Below are 20,710 nucleotides of genomic sequence, written 5' to 3'. Positions count from 1 at the left end.
TGAAGTGAAGGCAACATGCATGTGGTGCATGTAGAAAGTAGTACAATCCAAACTTGATCAAGTTAGGATTAGTATTACTTTCGACATGCACCACAAGTTGCGTCACTTCAATCTAAGTCATGTTTAGGCATAGCGGTAGCACATAGATAAGAGAGGACACATCTCTCTATTAGCTACCTATAACAACCTAAATTAACCCCCAAAACCCCTAAACCACCTCCTTTCAAAAAAAAACATCCCCTGAAATGCTGACGCGTGGAAGCTTATTGGTCCCGGTTGGTGCTACCAACCGGGACCAAAGGCCCTCCTGCCTGGGCTCGCCGGAGCGGCCACGTGGAGGCCCATCTGTCCCGGTTAGTATAAGAACCAGGAATAAAGGCCTAGGGCATTAGTAACGACCCTTTAGTCCCGGTTCCCCAACCGGGACAGATGGGCCTTATGAACCGGGACAAATGGCCCTTTTTCTACTAGTGAGCCAGACCCGTCCGGGAAGAAAACGGGTTGTTTGGTTGCCTGGCCTGCACGAAACTTAAAGCAGCCCTCAACTAAGCCCGCTAGGAATGCCTGAATCGGCAGTTTTCAGTGAGCCAGGCTCGAGCGATGCAGGGGAGGGGAACACGGCATTGACAACCTGCGAGCAGGGAGGTAGCGGGAGCTCGCGAGTGTCTCCATAAAAGCGGCGGGATGATCTCGCGTCATTGCCCGCCGATTCGGTTTCCCTATATAGCCAGGGTGACCATAGCAGCAAAACTCCCGCCACCATTTCCCTTTTCTTGAGCTTTCCCTTAGGCACGGATCCACATCGACGATGATGTAAGCGGCGCAACTTCTCCAGTGACCGGTTGACAGCAACAGCGAATGGACTGCTCCTCTTCTCCGGCATGTTCAGTGCCTCCTCCATGGCTCCTCCGATGGCGTCTATGAGTTCAATCACCTCCTCCTCTCTACTAGTTCTAGCTAGATCTATGAGCATGTGTACTGTTAGATTATCCGATCTGTGTGACTTGATGTTCTAGTAGCTAGTTGTGATGTATGAAGCATGCTAGGAGTTGTTTCAATGTCGGCAAGGATTGATAGCTAGTGGTCATGGATGGATTGGTAGTATGCCTTGATGTGTGGTATGCTAGTGTGCAAGTATTTGGTAGTGCTGTCTTGAACTAGATCATCCATGTGTGCATGTGGTAGTGCTAGTTCGATCTGTCCATGTTTACTGGTAGTTCCTACTGTCGATCTATAGTGTGTTGTGGTCTTGATAATGCTTACGTTTGTAGGAGATGAGCACGCAAGAGTTTAGTCAGGCAATCTTCCTGTCCGAGAGCCAATTCCCAGTGTCCTACGTCGAGGACTCCTAGCCTCCCATCGACTAGATGCCTCCTGATTCAGATGTTTTCGAGGTGCCCGCTACGGTTCCTCCATTTGTGTTCACTCAGCCAAATGTTGCAGCTTATGCTGCTGCGCAAACGACAGCCTCAAATGCGAAGAAGGATGATAGGGGGAACAACATGAAGTGGCAACCGTTCCTGTCGACAATTCGTGCTTAGCAAGATGTGTGAGATCATAGCTAGTGGGGTGAGGACTGACAAGGGTGCCTGGTTGCTCAGGGTGTCTTCAAGAGGAGTACCTAGTGTGGGTTGCCTCGTTTGCCTCGGTAGCGAGGCTTGGGGCGCTATGTTGTCCTGTCTTGGCTTTCGTTGTGGGCATGGGCATCCGGGGCACAATGTACTCCTCCTTTGATGCCTCATTTGCGACGTCTTCCTCGAATTAGGCTAGCTCCCGATGTCCACTTGTCGATCTTCTAGGTACTAAGCGTGGAGAGTGTGTTGATCTAGTGTGCTTGGAGTTGTTGTCGTACTCGAGGTGTTCGGATACGGTTGTGGCACGGTTTGTGTGCTCTGTGTCTAACTCTTCGCTATTCATGGCTTGAGTTTGAGCATGGTGAGTAGGGTACCATATGGTTTTCACTTTCAGTTAACTTTAAATAAATAAATAAAATTAGAGATTTCCTGTATTTCGATAGATACTGAAATAGTTGCCTTTTCAGTCAAAATTCAGTTCAGTAGTACACACAACTTCAAAAAATTGCCTAATTATTCCCCAAAAAATCAAAATATTTGTTTAGGTTGAAATCTATTTCAAGTGAAATTTGACGTCTCTCCGAGGCCTTGTGCCCTTGAAGCAGGGCAGGCGCATGGTTATGTTGTTTTTCCTCACCCTCACCCTCTCCTTCATTGCATCTCGAGGACCTTCTCCACTCACCAGTGCTCCTCGCAGCAGCCAACCTTGAAGCTGCACCTCTCATCTCTGCGTACAATCATCGAACCACCTGGGACTGGAGCGTGCCAACATACCTCCTTGTAGTTTGATTTGGACATGCTCATCTTTCATTCAGAAAACAACTGTACATAGTCACATAATTAATCTGACAATCTAGCAGAAGATTATGTACCACCACATCATCCCGAGAAAGTGTCATGCTTTACAAGTGTTAGAGTGTGGCGTTGAATTGTACTACATCATGCTCAACACAAGCAAATAACAAAATCACCAGACGGTATAAATGCAACTCGCAGCAAATATTACAAGTAGAATTCCTTTGGTCAACAAGGATGCATGAAACTAACGGAGCCATGCACTAACTAACTTCTCACCGAAGTTATCACTCTTTTTGTTCTATAAAACGCTATGGGGCTGCCCACCTTTTGTATCTAAGCAGAGATAAGCAGACACACCGAAGTTACAACAAAACCCTGGACTTGGGCAGCGTCCTAGAAGAAAACAATAACATGGTTGCAACTAAGCACAAATAGAAGATGTCGGCGTCGGCAGTACAGAAGATGGGGGCCAAGTTCAACAGGGTGTGCTCTGAAAGTCTGGAAGCATGTAGTAGTTCTATAGAACAGTATAGATGTTGCAGCCTCCAGGCTCTCTGGGAAATTTTGAGCACTACTTCCATGCTGCACATAAGAGCAGGTAACTATGAGATAATGTAGACTTGTCGGCGCATCAAACCGGGGGTGCACAATGATGTTTAAGATCGTGGAGCAAACGGTTACCTTGGTAGATTTACTTAGAACGCCCAAACCGAATAATATAGTCGAATCTTGCAAACCAGATACCCATTACCATAGCTCATAATAATCTTTGCTCCTGATGGTCCTCTTTCAACTCCATCAATTTAATGTCAGGCCGAACAAAAATCTTTCAGGTTAATTCAGGCCCTTGATTTTGCAAACCTGCGCGTGTGCAGTAGATACACTGCCTACCAGACAAAAGACTGCAAACATAATGACAATTCCTTTATTCATTCCAAATAATGATGACAAAACAAAAGCATTATTGAAACATTGTCATTGAGATCAAGCAAATTTGGTTCCGAGTGCTGAGTGTAATGCACTGCTACTCTACTTGTTTTAATAAAAATGGTTGTGTGCATCACATAATGCAGCAGCCAGGGGTATTCCTCCTTTCGAAAATAAATGTGTAATGCCCTGACCAGTGCTTCAAACGAATCACTATCTCAGTTAATATGTCTTACATTGGTAGTGGCGCACCAATACTAGACGTGCTCTCAGAATCAGAGAATTCATCCTTTTGCTATGGCTATACCATTTGGCACGACTAGGTGTGTTCTAACGAAGTACATGAATATCTATCTAGACATTTATGCATGGAGAAATGTGACATAATATAACTATTGTAACGTCAAGAAAAAGAAGTGACATTAAGCATTGCAAAAATATGATTAGTATGACAGAAAGCATGGCAGGATAGATATGTACCTTATTTTGTATGTGAGCAAGCTTCTTGCTCTCCTCTAGTTTACACCACTGATAAAGGTAATAGCATTCATCAATCTCTAGGTTTTTGAGGTTGGTGAGTTGATGTATGCCCTCAGGCAATGACTTGATACCATGACATATATGGATAGTAAGTTCCTTGAGAGAGGCAGGCAGGACGCATACCGTTTCTTGGTTGTGAGTGCGCTTCATCATTCCCTCCAATGATTCATTAACTACATGCTCTAATTTAGGGCAGTTGCTAATTTTTATTTTCTGAAGGTCGGTTAGTTGTTGTATGCTTTCGGGTAAAGACCTCAAGACATCATTGGAACACACAACAAGTTCCTTGAGAGAGGTTAGTTCGCCTAACCAATGTGGCAGTGATAAATTGTGGCAATAGGACAAGTTTAGTGACTGCAGCATTGTGAGTTGCCTCATGGTCTCATTAAACTCTGTTACACCATTGCTCCACCTTATTTCCAGACTTTGTAGAGATGCGAGCTCACCCAACCATTTTGGCAGTTCTTCCATGTGTTCGTCTTCTAGGCATAGTGCTTCCAAAGACGATAGATGATGGGTGATCTCTGGTGAGCCGGTTAGATCACCACAATTGTGAATTGACAAAGAAGATAGTCCGATGAAGTGTTGAAGCAACCTCCACCGATGAGGCCCCTTACAGTATTTAACTGACAACACAGTAGTTATTGGAGAAGTGGAGGAGGAAACACTGGCGTGTGACACAGTGCACTCATCCAGTGATGATAACACATTATCACTGTGTGATATCACCCATGATTTAGCTTTAAGCAGAGGCCGTTTCATCCTTAACATGGGGCAACCATGTATTTCCAATATTTGAATCACATGCTCCTCATCACTTGAGTATGACGTGTTCCACTCTTCCACGTTTGCCATATCTCTGAGAACCAACGAGACTAGGTTTGGTAGTTGGCCCACCAGCCACGCAGGAAAGCTGACACCATTGTAACCACATATCTCCAATTTCTTCAATGTGCTTGGTGGCACTAGATTTTTCAGCAACATTTTGTCATAGACAAATCTCTCAACACCTCTAGTCCACTCCAATTTCAAGTCCTTGAGGCTATGCTTTTCCACTAATTTGATACGATCTGCCTCTCCTGGGGACTTCACATTTTCAAGTTCAGATATCTGCAGCTCAACAGGATCTGTGGATTGTAGCAGGACAAGGTTGCTGCTAGATTCATCATCATCACCAGCACGCACCACAAAGTATGGTAATGATACTGTACTACCACCAAGATGAGGTATTCTGGAAAGAAGGTCACATCCCTTCAAATAAAGAAACTTCAAACTACCAAGTGTGTGTATACTTTCTGGTATCTTTGCAAGAAGTATGCATTCCGAAAGATCCAATGTATGCAGCTTTCTCATGCGACAAATACTTTCAGGTATGCTTTCAAGAGAATGATTATAAGACAAGTCCAAATGCTCTAGATCAGAAAGATTATTGCCTAAATGGTTGATCAGACTTTGAAAGTAATTCCCATAATGATTTTTTTCCAATGGTGAACCAAGTAAACATGATCTCTTCCTATGATATTTGGTATCATCATATTCTAGTTGTGGTTTCAAACATGTATCTTTTAAGTTCAAATATCTCAGATTGGTAAGACCCACCAAAGCCTCTTGAAGACGATAAATACTATAACAATGTGATAAATCAAGATGCGCCAAATTTTTTAGACTCCCAGGAAACATTGGCAATGTTGTCATATCTCGACAACCAGATAAGTTTAAGTACTTGAGTTGAATGAATCTGCCCAAAGCTTCAGGGAGCTTTTGAAGTACAGAATGGTCTGAAGATAAGTTTAAGTACTCGAGTTTGGTAAAGGCCCCCAAAAATTCTGCTTCTTCGCAACATTGAACATATGAGCTGAATGATAAGTTCAAATACTGCAATTTGGATAGACCACTTAGATCTTCAGGTATCTCTCCGATATTTGGGCAGTATGATAAGTTCAAATACTGCAGTTGTGTGAGGCTCCCTAGGAACACCGATATACCTCGAACACCATAGCAATTTGATAAATCTAGATGCACCAATTCTTTTAGCCTGCTAAAAGATTCAGGCAGTTCTTCAATTCTTGAACAACCCGCCAAATCAAGATACATTAGACCCTCAATTTCTCCAATTGACTTTGGTAATGCTAAGATTTTAGGAGATCCATGAAGGTTCAGATAAATTAATTTTGAAAGCTTGGTGATACTATCCGGAATCTCTGCATCATGGATTCTTGGAGCACTAAGATATCTCAACTGCTTCAACACGTGAATAGAATCTGGAAATTTATGCATGGAGCACTCGCTTAAGTCCAAGACACGCATGGACTTAGCAGATGAAAAGGCAGCGTCATGAAGTTCACTTTTGTCACACTCCATAAAACGAAGTGCCCTTATCTTGGATGACTCCAATGGCTTGGAACAATCATTTAGCAATGCAAAGTGGCAGCAACCTCCCCCTGTGTTGCCTTGTTTGCTAGCAACATGTACTTCATCGACCATGACCAATCTTGCTAGATCGTGCACCAAATCGTGCATGGTGAACAATCTATCATTTTCATAATCCATTCCTGTAGTCTGTAAGGAAAACTTAGGAATGTAAGTTCTTAATAGACCAACCATTTTTTATATTAACGCATTTATTGCATGCTAAACTAGTAAAATATAATGGCATGGGACATACTACAAATAGTAAGGCAAATGCACTTAATTGTGTAGGTCAAACACTCGTGGTATGTAAGTCACGGATTAGTGAACTAATTGTGTTATTTCTAATGCTAATTAATTCTGGTAGTTGGTCAAAGTGATGCACAAAAGGAAAATTGGTCAAGTGAGATTTGGGAAGCTACGGTTATGTAGTGTTACATGAAGAGGCAACTTGGAAATCAAAATTTGGTCCAAAGAGTGTGAATTGTTCGCAGCTCGTGTCGCCTCCCCCGTGGGCGACTCGGGAGGGCTTAGCCGCCGCCGCCTAGTACCTCCAGCACCTTTCTCCCCCTCCGCCGCTGCCAATGGTCGACGCCGGGCAAAGCCCGTGCTTGCGATGGCCACGGCGGAGGGTCTCTCCTCCCGTTCCCGGATCCGCGACGGCGTGGGCGTCCTGATCCGCGGGGTGCGGCCCTCCCGACGGTGTGGCGGATCCCGGAGGCGGCGGACTCACGGCGGTGCACGGGTGCCCAGATCCATCTATGTGGGACCCCCGGTAGCGTGCGGGCTCCCGGCGGCGGCGGGATCGGTCGACGGCAAGCTTGGGCGATGGCGTCGGCCGCGCGGTGCCGGATCTCGTCGCTCGTGGCGGATCTCGCCACTCCGGCCTTCGTGGAGGGACCTGGACCAGGGGCGGCGGCCCCGTCAGGCATGGCGACGGCGCCCTCGGCTGGTGACGTTCGCGGGGGGTGGATGGATGGCGTCTTGACGGCCTGGGCGGTGAGTCGCCGCTGGATCTCCTCCGCGCTGCAGGCTCTCTCCCGCTGCACTTGGTGGCTTACGATCGCGGTCGTCGACCTCGGTGCATTCGTGGGGGCTGGTAGAGGTGATATCGGACCAGAGGAAACTCTGGATGACTCGTTCATCCAGACGGTGGCGACGACCAGGGTCGCCGTTCTCCTCCTTGTAGGCGTCGTCAAGGTCCCTGCCCTCTACCCCGACCCCATGCCCGGGTGAAAACCCTAAATCTCCTTAGATTGGGCGGCGGCGGCACTGTGTGTCGTAACCTTCTTGGAGGCGCCGCCTAGGGCGTTTGGGTGCTTGGTTTGAGGAACTGCATGTGGAGGGGATGGGACCAGTGGCAACAGGTGGTGTTTCGCGTCGGAGGAGCGGCGTGGAATCTAGCACGTCGACAACGGCGGGTCTCAGCGGCATGGAACAGCGGGGTCTCGCCGGTGGGCGTGTGATGATGGACGAGTGCAGGATGGTGGCGTTGTCTGGCGTCGTGGTGGCGTCGACGACAGCTAGACCGGGCAAGGTAGATGCAGCAGTACATCACTGAAGTTGGATTGGTGGCAGGTGGTTGCGGCGGCCTCATACCCGGCAAGCGTCCTGGTTGAGGAGTGCGCCGGACTGGTGGGTGCCCCATACCCGGCAGGCGTCCTGGTTGGGACCTCAGGTCTTAGATGTTAGGTTTGTCTGCGAGATCTGTTTGGTATTAGGCTCAGACTATCAGCATCCCTACATCAACTGGATAAGAGTAGCGACAGATGTTACCTGGACGGTGACTTTAGTCTTACTATTGTATGACTTTGTAAGGTCTTGTGTGAATAATTAATAAAGTGGTTGCATGCATCATCCAGATGCAGAGGGGGGGTCCTCCTCCTTTTCTAAAAAGATGCAGAGACAACTTAAATAAAATTTACGCACCAAAATTTGAAATTCTCGCTGCACCTGAACATTAATGTTGATTCTATCATACTTCCATAAGATTTAAATTATATTTTCTATTACGAAACATAGCTTAGGAAAATAACATTAATATTCTAATATCTAAGCATGTGCTAGGGGTGAGTTTTGCCAGCGTATAAACAATGGGCATCTTCATAGTTTCTAATGTTATTTTGAAAATAGTATGTCGTAAGAAGATGCAACTTTATAATAGGCTACATCGTACTACGTAACAATAAATATAGTAAAAACAAGCAGCTTATGAAATATAATTTTTTTGTCCATTATTTATCAAGAAAGCATAAAGGGTTCTTATCAAACCTACGATAAAGAAGCATAAAGTAAGTTAATCCAACTTCTTGAATGATGCATCCATCCTCTATTCTGATATAAATTCTATGTAGATGAATTTTATAGGTGGATATTTGTATTTCTTTAGACGTAGACCTTGCAAGACAATAATTTTTCGCTATTTACGATTTCATATTCTTATGATTAGATGTTATATAGGAATAAGTAGAAACCACAACTCCTTTCCTTTACGCGTAAAAAATTGATTTCGACTGTTCATTTGTTTTCTTCCAAAATCCTCCATTTTAGTTCTTCCACCCTTGCATAGAGAGAGAATGGGAAAAGAGGGATTAGTTTTATTTTTGTTTTCCCCTTAAAAGATAGACTTTGAAATAGGAGTCATGGAATAATGTTGAATTCAAATGTTTATTCCTATAGTGTAAGGAAAGTAAATTGAACTAAATTCATAGATTTATGCCGACCCTAGTGTTGACGATAGCATACTTCCATAAGATTACAATGTATTTTCAATTATGAAGTATATCTTAGAGAATTACATCAATATTTGTGTCATGACAGCAAGCAACGATCCGATTGTGGCGTACGTGCGTGACGTGCTTTTGTATTCAGCCGGACGGCGACGAGTTTACTAGCGAGGTAACCTACATCGCTGTGTACATGCGGTACAGGCTAGCTGAGAACATGAAGCAAGACCGTCAGCTCCGCTTCATCGTCTTGGTCGTCCATCGTCACATGTCACCGAAGAGTACTGGCAACGTGGCCCGAGCCAACAGATGATAGCAGGAAAGGTTGGCCATGGCGGGGAAGGAACCTGGGTGCGTGATTGATAATTACTGAAGTACCCAAAATGCCCTTAACTAGTCAATATACTACCCAAAACCTCTAGTAGTATTGGTTCATCTGGGCCCTCCAACCCACATAAATGAATGGCCCAAAATTGACTTGATGCACTGTAAAAGGTCTCGGAGGATATCCCAGGGGCGTGTTTTTCCTATGTATGTATAAACAATAACTATCTTTTGAGAAGTTATTTGAAAAGTAGTATGTCGTAATACCATAATGAGATGCAACTTTATGATACGATACATCGTAAAAGATTGCGTAAAAAATATCGTAATGGATACTTGGCCATTATCATGCAATGTGTTTAATGTACATATACGAATCATGTAATTGCCTTACAATAATTCAAAGCAATCATAGAAATTGTTCACTTTATAAGGTATGTACTAACTCACCAGTGCTGACTTTGAATGTTCAAGGAAGGACAGGCCCAAAAGTTGCCTAATGCATTTCTCACCAAGCTGCCAAGTGGATAAATTGTTTGTTGCCTTGATGAAACCCAGAGAAATCCACTGATGGATCAGGTCATCTTTAACTATCTTGTAACCTTTTGGGAAAATCTCACAATAGGCAAAACATATCTTCAAATACGAAGGCATAACACTATAGCTTAACTTCAATGATGCAAGCGCATGTGTCAAGCTTGTATCTTCTGAATCAGATAAATTCCAGAAATCACTGTTTCTCACCGACTCCCATTCATCAAAGGAGAGAGAATGCAACATGTGTCCAAGCGATTGCGCTGCTAAAGCCACGCCTCGACACTTACTTGCGATGTCCTGGCCTATGTGATGCAACTCTTCTTTGTCATCTCTCAATTCAAAGTCACTCTTTTCCTTTATGATATTCCAACACTGGTCATCTGTTAGTGGTACTAATTTGTGAGGTTGAATTGTACAAATTTTCTTTGCAATGACCTCATAGCGTGTGGTAACTATAACAACCACCTTGCCACTCTCTTCAACCTTTAACAAACCCATCAACTCTTCCAAATGAGAATTGTTATCTTCCCATAGGTCATCTAAAACAATCAGTATATTCTTATTGGCAATGAGCTTTTGAAGGGAATTATGGATCATCTGCTTTCCAGTGTACCCACTCTCATTCTCTTTCTGTGATAGTTGTGATATTATAGAATTGCCAATTTTCTTCAAATCAAATGTCTGGGACACATAAACCCACACTTGGGAGTATTCTCTAAATTGGGAACTATTTTTTTTTTGAAAAGGGGGATCTCCCCGGTCTCTGCATCAGAACGATGCATACGGCCATCTTATTAACCAAATAACAAAAGGTGCCAACAAGGTTCCACAGTCTCCAGCCAAACAAAAAGCAAAGGATAAATGCAGCTCACACAGAGCGACAGGCGGCTAGATACAGAGACTAGCCCGAAAAAGATGCCACAACCGGCTGGCTAAAAATAGATAGGGAAACTAATTGCCTATCCTATTACATGACCGCCATCCAAACCGGTTGAAGATATCCCGAGCTACCATCTCCCAGCAGATAGATCCAGTAACCAAATGCTCCCTGGCCTCCATCGGAGTGAGTAGCGACCACGAACGGATCAGTGCCGTAGCTCGGAAAATAACCTGAAAAAATGAATCCGTGATGTTCTGTTAAAAACCAAATCATTTCTGCAATTCCAGATAGTCCATAACAAAGCGCAAACTCCAACCCGAATATGTCTTGCTACTTCAGGCTCAACCCCATTAAGCCGTGTCCCAAATAAAGCATTGACCGAAGTCGGTGGAGTGATATTAAAAGCAATATGTACTGTCCGCCAAAGAACTTTGGCCAACGGGCAATCAAAGAATAAATGCTTAATCGTCTCGTCCCGATCACAGAAACTACACCTAGTAGGTCCTGTCCAATTGCGTTTAATCAAGTTGTCCTTTGTTAAAATAACTTGTTTATGGACAAACCACATAAACACTTTAATTTTTAAAGGAACTTTGACAGCCCAAACATACTTGGAAGTTGGAATAGCATTCGAATTAATAACATCAATATACATTGATTTAACTGTAAATACTCCAGAGCTAGTCAACTTCCAGCGCAATATATCGGGATGGTGAGAAAGTTGAATCTCCATCAGTCTCCTAACTAGATGGAGCCATTCTTCCCAACAATTGCCCGCTAGCGACCGTCGAAACTGAATATTAAGGGGGACAGATTGGAATACCGTTGCTACGGACACCTCACGTCATTGAGCAATCCGATATAAAGACGGATATTGAATGGCTAAAGGTGATTCACCAAGCCAAGTATCCTCCCAGAAACGTGTACTTGTACCGTTTCCAATAACAAATCTCGTCCTATTGAACATAGATTGTTTGACTTTCATTAGTCCTTTCTAGAAGGGCGAATCAGTCGGCCTGACTGCGACCTGGGACAATGTTTTAGTCTGGAGGTACTTATTGCGAAGGATCTGCGCCCACATGGCCTCAGTTCCGGAAGACAGCTTCCACAACCACTTACTAAGAAGGCATCTGTTCTTAACTTCAAGATTTTCAATACCAAGACCCCCTTGGTCTTTCGGTCTACAGATGATGTCCCATTTAGCAAGCCGGTATTTTCTTTTAAGTTCATCACCCTGCCAAAAGAAACGCGACCGATAGAAGTCCAGTCGTTTCCTAACACCAACTGGGACCTCAAAGAAAGATAAGAGAAACATAGGCATACTCGTGAGCACTAAATTAATCAAAATCAAACGGCCTCCGTATGACAGGAGCTTACCCTTCCAACAGCTCAATTTTTTCTCAAATCGATCTTCGATGCATTTCCATTCTCTGTTTGTTAGCCTACGATGGTGAATCGGAATACCAAGGTAAGAGAAGGGTAAACTCCCCAACTCGCACCCAAACAATTGCCTATAAGACTCCTGGTCGTCTTTGGCTCTACCAAAGCAGAACAACTCGCTCTTATGAAAGTTAATCTTTAACCCGGTCAATTGTTCAAACAGTCATAACACTAGCTTCATATTTCTCGCCTTGGCCAAATCATGCTCCATAAAGATGATTGTATCATTGGCGTACTGAAGGATGGAAACACCTCCCTCAACAAGATGAGGTACCAACCCACCCACTTGACCATTATCCTTAGCCCGTCCTATCAAAATTGCTAACATATCCACCACAATGTTAAACAGGATAGGGGACATCGGATCTCCTTGTCTTAGGCCTTTATGTGTCTGGAAATAATGACCTATGTCGTCATTCACTTTAATTCCCACACTCCCTTTTTGCGTAAATGAATCGACCTGTCGGCGCCAGGCTTCATCAAAACCTTTCATACGCAATGCCTGTTGGAGGAATGGCCACTTAACCTTATCGTACGCTTTTTCAAAATCCACCTTAAAAATTACGCCATCTAATTTCTTGGAATGGATTTCATGGAGCGTTTCATGAAGAACAACCACCCCTTCAAGGATGTTCCTGTCCGGCATGAAAGCAGTTTGGGATTGCTGCACCACAGACTGCGCAATCTATGTGAGCCTATTAGTCCCGACCTTGGTAAAGATTTTGAAACTAACATTGAGGAGGCAGATCGGTCTGAACTGCTCAATCCTCACAGCATCCGTTTTCTTCGGGAGCAATGTGATAGTTCCAAAATTCAAGTGAAAAAGTTGAAGCTGTCCAGAGAATAAATCATGAAACATTGGTAATAGATCCCCCTTAACAATGTGCCAGCACTTTTTATAGAACTCAGCCGGGAACCCATCCGGACCGGGAGCCTTATTGTTCTTCATTTGTGCAATAGCATCGAACACCTCCTTTTCTGAGAACGGGGCAACCAGGATATCATTATCAGTAGCAGAAAATTGAGGCACGTCCTCGATCCTGGACTCATCGAGGGACACACAATTGTCCTCCGGCGGTCCAAATAACTGTCTATAGTATTCGGTAATATATGTTTTGAGATTATCCTGACCTAAAATAGTGCCCTCATCCTGCTCTAGCTGAAAGATCCGCTTCTTTCTGTGTTTACCATTAGCAATGAGGTGAAAGAATTGAGTGTTCGCGTCCCCTTGGACTACTTTGCGGACCTTGGCACGCAAAGCCCACTTCAATTCTTCTTCGCGGAGAAGTTCTTTCAGCCTCTTCTCCGCCTCATTTTTAACCTGGAGCTCGGCGGGCAACAACATCGCGGATTCGGCTTTTACGTCCAAGGCCTGTACAAGAGAGAGGAGCCTATCCTTCTCAATTTTATACACCCCACTGAGGTGCTTAGCCCAACCCCGTAAGAAACTTCTCAAATGCCTAATCTTATTCTGCCAGCGCTCGACCGCCGTCCTTCCTCCAACACCCTTGGCCCATTCCCTGGCTATGATATCTAAGAACCCCTCGTGTTCGAACCAGGCCATCTCAAATGAGAAGGTGTTTTTGTTACCAATATGGTTCGGCTCCCCTGAGTCAACGAACAATGGTGTGTGATCAGAGATTCCCCGCGTGAGAGCTTGCACCGTAACAAGAGGGAACTTCTGTTCCCACTCGACGCTGGCAAGAACCCGATCAAGCTTTTCATAGTAGGGTTTGGCAGAGCATTAGCCCAGGTAAAGTTTCTACCAGAAAGCTCTATCTCCCTTAGATCTAAGCTTTCAATAATGGTATTGAACATAAACGACCACCTGCCGTCAAAGTTATCATTATTTTTCTCCTCTCTCCTCCTAATGATATTGAAATCACCCCCGACCAGAATCGGAAGCTGTTCAGATCTACAGATCCGAACAAGATCTGCCAGAAACTCCGGTTTAAGGTCGGGTTGTGCGGCACCATAGACCGCTACCAAAGCCTAGTTGAACCCATCAACTTTAGACCTAACTCGAAACTTTACCGCGATGTCACCCATTACTACACTCCGGACTTCAAGGGAATCGCATCTCACACCCAGTAAGATACCTCCCGATCTACCTCGTGGCGGGAGACAATGCCAGTCGAAATCAATACCTCCCACAAGAGAGGAAAGAAACTGCGGCGCAAAATTCTCTCTACCTGTTTCCGATAAAGCAATGAAATCTAACCGATGTTCCAGAGAAGCTTCAGCAAGAAACCTTCTTTTAGCCAAGTCCTTCAGACCTCTTCTATTCCAAAAGATTCCTTTCATAGTTCATCATGGAATTTTTTAGCAGTCTGAACCCTAGCACTCCTCTGAACTGCAGAATCAGGATAAATCTTTCGTTTCCACTTACGTTTTGGCTTAGTGGGCTCCGTCACCCGGTCCTCATAACCGGGATGCACGGAACCGCCAGCTACATCATCTAAGGGCGCATCATCGCCCTCTGACTCCTGATTAGAAGGTGCTAGATCCGCACATAGATTATTTAGCACTCTCACCCCTAACGCATGAATCTCCTCATCATTCATGGGTTTGACCGCAGCAAGATTACGAATAGTCTCTAAGGCCCGCTCCGCCTCTAAATCTAACATATCATTCACCGAATTGGAAATTTCATTATCAGTAGCGCCTAGTGAAACTCCTAATTGGTTTGCATTATTAATAATCTCCTCAGGAGCAAAATGCAATAAAGAATTAGATATGTTAACGGACATACCAGCAGAGATCGCAGCATCGTGAAGCTTGGCCGCCCTCATAGCGCACCGCTGCTGCATATCGTCCACCTCCGGAAGGTCCAGAACGCGAGCACTCATCCGTCTCCCCGTCGAGACCGGGTCTGGGATCCCGCCATAGGCAATAACCTCCTCTCGAGAATGAGGAGGCCGCGGTCTCCCAGTGCCCTCGGACAAGTGCCTGGTGGGTGGGACAAGAGACGGGACAACTGGGGCCACCTGCCCACTCCCTCCTCCTGCCCCGACCACCGGCTCAGAGCGAAGTGTCGAAGTCGCCGATGGTGCGGTCCTCCTGACCGCAGACGAGGACGGGATGTCTAGGGCCATCTGCCCCAGCCCCCCCTCCCCCAGCGTCATGGGAGACGCGGGTGCCACAGCCAGGGCCTGAGGGGAGGGAGCCGAAACCACCTGCCTCGGGCTCCCACTCCTAGCGCTGGCGGGCCCCGACGTGGCCGGCTTCACCGGCGTCAGTATAGGAAGGGGAGAGGCCAAGACCACCTGCCCTGACTCCCGTCCCCCAAGGCCCACCTCGGGCGTAGATGCCATCGCTGGAACCACATCAACCGGTGAAGCAGGGGACATAGGAGCGACCTCCGGCTGTACATCCCGAACTGCCGACCCCGCAAAGTCCAATGCAGGAAGCGTGTGCTCAAACACATCATCAGTCTCCACCCTATCACTCCACAGTCTGGGAGGCGCAGAAGCAGGCGCAAAGGACCCAAAACGCAGTGTCGTCGTGGACACCGAAGGTGACGGTGTCGGCTCAACCCCGGTCCCCTTCCCAGGCAACTGAACATCCGGGCGAGATCCGGTCGACCCCTCTCGAGCAGACTCGGCTGGCGCCCCCTTGGCTCCTGCACCACCATCACTCTCGTGCATATCAACATCATCCCCAGCAACTTCTTCAGCAAGCATCTCCACGTCCTCAAACTCAATGTCGAGCGGGAATACCTCTCCCCTATATGTCCAGTGAACCACATCAGGCACGAAATCAACATTCAGAACACTCACCAATATCCGAGCCACTCCATGAGCCCGAGTGAAAGCCATATCCACTCTCTCCGTCTTACCAACCATGATACCCATACTGGCTACAACTCGAACATCATGCAGAGGCTTAGATGGGGCCCCAGAAAATCGCAACCAGATCTGCGTAAGCGGCTTTCCCTTAGGCTCCACCTTCGTCCACTCGTGAAACTCCAAAATACACGTAGTACCAGGAACTCTACACAAGCCAAAACTCAGCAGTTTCTGTAAATCCTCCACAGAAGGAAAATCCACCTTAAAGACATTAGCTTCTAAGCTGACCAGCTCCCACTGAAAGTCCCCCAGTACCAACTCCTGAAGCCTCCGGATAATCTGCGCCTCAGTCACCACGCCCTGGGTTGCTTTCACTATTCCGGTACTCAGGCCTTGTGGCTCCTCTGGGATCTCCCTCGCGACCGGGGACTCGAAGAATAACAACTCCACGCAATATAATCCATACATAGTCAGAGCCGGAACCTGGTCACGCAAAACCGGGCACTCTCCCGAAGCATGTGCTGGCTTGCCACATGAGTCACACAACTCGGCCACGCACTCTGCAATAAAATGTCCCTTGTCACCACACCGATAACAGAGCATCTTTTCCTTCTTGCGCGCCCACTTGGCTGCCCTCTCAGAATCAGACCTGTCCGATGCCGCAGCCGCCGCCTCAGGCACAGGAACCTCAACATTAGTCAGTGCCGTTACCACATCCATCGCCTGACTAGTAAGATCAGTGGACTGAGCGTTATCTGTCGCAATAGCTGTCCCCTCATGGTCAACAGCAGCCGGGGGCGGAGGTTGTCGACGAAACCTCCCACGGCCACCACCCCGACCACCTCGATATCCACGATAGCCGCCTCTCTGGCGGTGCTCCGGACCGGATGTCCCCTCGACAAAGCCACCCGGAGGCCCAAGAAAAGGTCGCTCAGCCGACCCGTCACCCTGCCAGGCGTAGCCTCGACCGCCACCCGTAGATGAGGAACCGCGGTGCTTCCCTTTTCCGTATGCATCAACACCGTCATCCCCCCACTAACCTCGGGGTGGCTCGAAAGAATCTGTAGCTGTCAATGATTGCCTTGTCTGCGCAGGTCCCGACCGGTTCTGAGCCGGTCTCGCTACGAAGTGCGGCGGGGGAGCGCCCCGAGGCGGACCACTACCCGGAGCCGGCACCACAGTATTCTGTCCTGTCCCGTCGCCCCTCCCCGTAGCAGTAGGTACTGTAGGAATTGGCCCCGTCGGTCGGTGCGCCGCGGCAGCGCCACGGCCAGCTCCGGCTGCAACGACGCCCCTAGCCTGGGCATCTCTTCCCGACTGCCGCGCGAGCGGTCTGGCAGCCATATGCACGGGCGGCCTTGGCCCAAGGTTGCCGCCTGGATGCCCCATGGCAGAGACAGCGGCGCCCCGCCCAGCTCCAACAACGGCACCTGCCGCACCAGGCCCGGCGGCAGCAGCTCCCCGTCCAATACCCCCCGGCGGAGGCGGCACGGCTGCCCCGGCCCTGTTCTGGGGTTTCGGCGCCGGCGCCGGCGGCCCTCCCGTCCCTCTGCCCGTCATCACGCTAAGGGGAGGGATCCGACGAGCTCGGCCGGAGCCGCACGGAGGAACCACGGGCGTCCCGATCCGGCGAACCCTAGGGCGCAGCACGAGGACGTTCGAACGGCAGTTCATGATCTCGTCCGTGCATGCGGCTGCCCCATCGATACAAGTGGCGCCCGGTATTGCTTGGGCCTCATACCCAGCGTTTACCGGCCCACAGAGGCGCTCGTGAGATGCCAACACAGCCGGCCCACCTCGGCCCAGCAGGTGGTTCAAACGAGCTGTACGAGCGGCGCTGATCCCGACCGACGAGGGCACATCCGCCGCCGCCGGCGACGATCCGGCCCTCAACCGGCGCACCGGCCTCTTCTTCTTCACCACCTTCCACGAATCCGGATGAATCAAGTCGAAAAGCGTAAGGTTTGGAAGTTGTACCTTAGGTATAGGGCCCTTCCAGGGCCGGACTGCCGTCGCCGCCGTTCTCCGGTGAACGACATGGCGCACCATCTCCTTCCTCTCCTCCGGATGTAGCCCGATCCGCGCCGGATCCTCCACCGGCAATACCGAGTCTACGGTTGTGGCCACATCATCCTCGTCGTAACCTGCGTGAAACAAGTCCAAAATCAAATCCGATGGAGTTGGCGACGTCGGTGAATCCCCTGGATCTTCTCTGTCGCCGTCGGCATCCTCGTCGTCCGAATCTAGAAGAACCCAGAAATGGCCGCCGACGCCTGCCCGGTCCGCAGGTGCGGGGCGACGCGCCGCGGTGATGGCCTCCACCCTCGCCTGGGACGTCGCCCGGGGAGACGCCCAGGGAGTCGCCATGCCCCTCCCCTGGATCTTCTCTCAGCCAGAGGATGGTGATTCCTGGCATATGATCTGCTGCAATCACATGTAGCTCTCCTGATGTGCACTATCGTTTTCCAGGCAATTGGGAAGGATTGTGATCTCTTTTTTCATGCTCTTGGATAACGATGCCAATATTTTCTCTTTCTCCCCGGTTCTCCCAATTATATGTGTCTCCAAGGTTGACGATGTTTCCCGTATATCCGTAACCTTTGGCTCACTGGCATTAGTACCTTCCATTAATTCGAATTTCCTGTGCTGATCTGTTATTACTTCTAGACCATGCCTCATCTTATCCATCTTATTGGCCATTGTAATCTCAGGGCCAATTGTGAGACAAGAGATCATAGTTGCCAAATAATTTTTGAAGGAGGACTGCAAGAGGGTGAGTTGTTAATACAATGTGAAATAGAAACTTGGCAAGTACTATAGTATATGGTATTACAAGTGTATTCATTCAACCCAATATGAAATGAGATCGAAAGTGCGATGAAAACTAGCCTAGAAAGAATGTGTGAGGAACAGGGGGAAGGAAAAGAAATGCAACAAGTAATAAGTATAAGTCCAACTCACCAATCTATTCATTTCTTGCACTACATATACTCTGTGAGCTATAAGCCGAGTGTGTTATATCGGGTACACGGCTTACTTGCAGCACCGTCACGGAGCGCGTTGGCGGGCGGCGCACGGGCCATGTGGCAGGTACGTTTTGCTGTGAGATGTGACTTAAGCCGAGTGCATCCTAGATGCAACCTCGGCTTACATGAATGCACGCCGTGTCCTTTTTTTAAGACGAGTGCATGCATATAGGATTCACGGCGTACGTTGCTGTAAGCCGAGTATGCTTTGTTCGCCGTGTGTCCTTTGAGGCATACTCGGCTTAGGTGTAAGTAAGTCGTGAACCCGTGTTTTAGCACTCGGCTTAGAGAAGGATACAAGGCTACGTGTGTTTTTCCTGTAGTGGGAGCTACTGGAGTGGTGGTAAGAGGAGCCGACTAGTTTCATGCACGGTAAAACAAAATGAAACTGCTTCACATACTTGAAATAGTGTTCAATCTTTGTACGACCAAGAAATCCAGCGGCCGTAGCCCTTTCAAACTACGATGTGCAGCTGGATTTTAATCGTCGTACAGGAGCCATAGGAATTTTGTCATCATATAGCACGATTCAAAATAAGATGGTATGAAAATGTTTCAGATTCAGGAGCCTATCCTCCAGCAGACTCAAGAGCTTAGTAGCTTAGTGGGTGTTTTAATTCTTTCCAATGTGGCAGCTCATTGTGAAGCCAAATAAGCTACCGCTCGCTCAGCAGTCAGCACCCACTGTGTATCTGGATGCAGTAAATGTGAGGTGAGGGTACCGAGACACGTGCTTTTAGCATAGTTGTAACTATGCAAGGTGATTAATCTAAAGAAAAACTGTGCTAGGTGATTTGTTTTGTACTACTACAAGGCTTTTATTTCTCAAAAAGAGAAGAGTAGCATACAATACGAAAACACACTAATAACAAGTTAATGGACTTTGGTTTTCTCCACGTACGTACCTTTCGCGCAGACGGCTGTATGATTGCTTGCGTGTCGGCTTCGAATTCATCAATCATATCGGAGATCTCATACATGAAGTCCTTGAGCCGCTTCAGCCATAGACGTGTCGATCTATCCGTGATCGACCGCCTCTCGGCGTCCTCAAGCAGGGCATCGACACCCTCCAGCTCCATCTTCATCTTGTTCAGGTCCTCATCGAAGTTCATCTTCAGGGCGATCTGACCACCAATCACAGAACCAATCTGCTCACCCACCACCTTGAGGATGGCAGCGGCAAGCATGCCACCAAGCTCCGCCATGGCTGCTGCTCGCAGCCTGATCTCACGTCGGGGGGTTGAAGCTAGGTGGAGGGAGCAAGAATGGTAGGGTAAGACGTTTGTGAAGTGTGTGATGGGGTAATCTTATTCTTATTGCATTTGGGTGCCCGCAACTGCATCAAGCTAGTCAACTCTATGCCGTGTCTTCATCTTGTACGCATTTTATATCATTTTGTACAGATATGAACAGTTGTGCACATCGTGCGCACGATTTGTGCGGCCCCTTCCTGCTGAGAGCCTGAGACTTTGATCCGGTCTTTGTTACTTTTGTTTTGTTTTGCACATTCTGATACAGAGCACATACGCTAATGACGCTCTACATGCATGGTTGACAAAGCTATAGAAATGACGATGATACCTTGTCCATTAAAATTGAGACGTTTGAATTCGCCGAGTTTATTGGCCGGCCCTCCATGCTGATACTGTTCAGAAAGCCATTTATTACCACGGCCATTTACATTACCTTTATTTTTACCAGAGTTGGGGTGGTTCTGGCATAATGTCTACATGGAAGGAAA

At 47.4% G+C, this 20,710-nt stretch overlaps 2 protein-coding genes across 2 annotated transcripts; both read right to left on the bottom strand.

The window, feature by feature from the left end:
• Nucleotides 1-2,734: 2,734 nt before the first annotated feature.
• On the bottom strand, nt 2,735-10,802 carry LOC125533223 (disease resistance protein RGA2-like). The gene is made up of 4 exons (XM_048696947.1): nt 9,749-10,802; nt 3,780-6,398; nt 2,830-2,954; nt 2,735-2,765 (listed from the first exon to the last, which is right to left on the bottom strand). The coding sequence occupies exons 1-4, from the start codon at nt 10,430-10,432 to the stop codon at nt 2,735-2,737; spliced, it is 3,459 nt and encodes a 1,152-aa protein (XP_048552904.1). The 5' UTR covers nt 10,433-10,802.
• LOC125533222 (putative disease resistance protein RGA1) lies at nt 10,737-20,311 on the bottom strand. The gene is made up of 5 exons (XM_048696946.1): nt 19,875-20,311; nt 18,565-18,706; nt 17,921-18,087; nt 10,815-10,945; nt 10,737-10,767 (listed from the first exon to the last, which is right to left on the bottom strand). Exons 1-5 carry the CDS (start codon nt 20,172-20,174, stop codon nt 10,737-10,739), a joined length of 771 nt encoding a protein of 256 aa, XP_048552903.1. The 5' UTR covers nt 20,175-20,311.
• Between the last annotated feature and the right edge of the window lie 399 nt (nt 20,312-20,710).

Source organism: Triticum urartu, chromosome 1 (assembly GCF_003073215.2).
Source record: "Triticum urartu cultivar G1812 chromosome 1, Tu2.1, whole genome shotgun sequence".
Taxonomy (NCBI): Eukaryota; Viridiplantae; Streptophyta; class Magnoliopsida; order Poales; family Poaceae; genus Triticum; species Triticum urartu.
The sequence above is the reverse complement of the archived record's forward strand: the minus strand, read 5'-3'. Positions and strand labels throughout refer to the sequence as shown.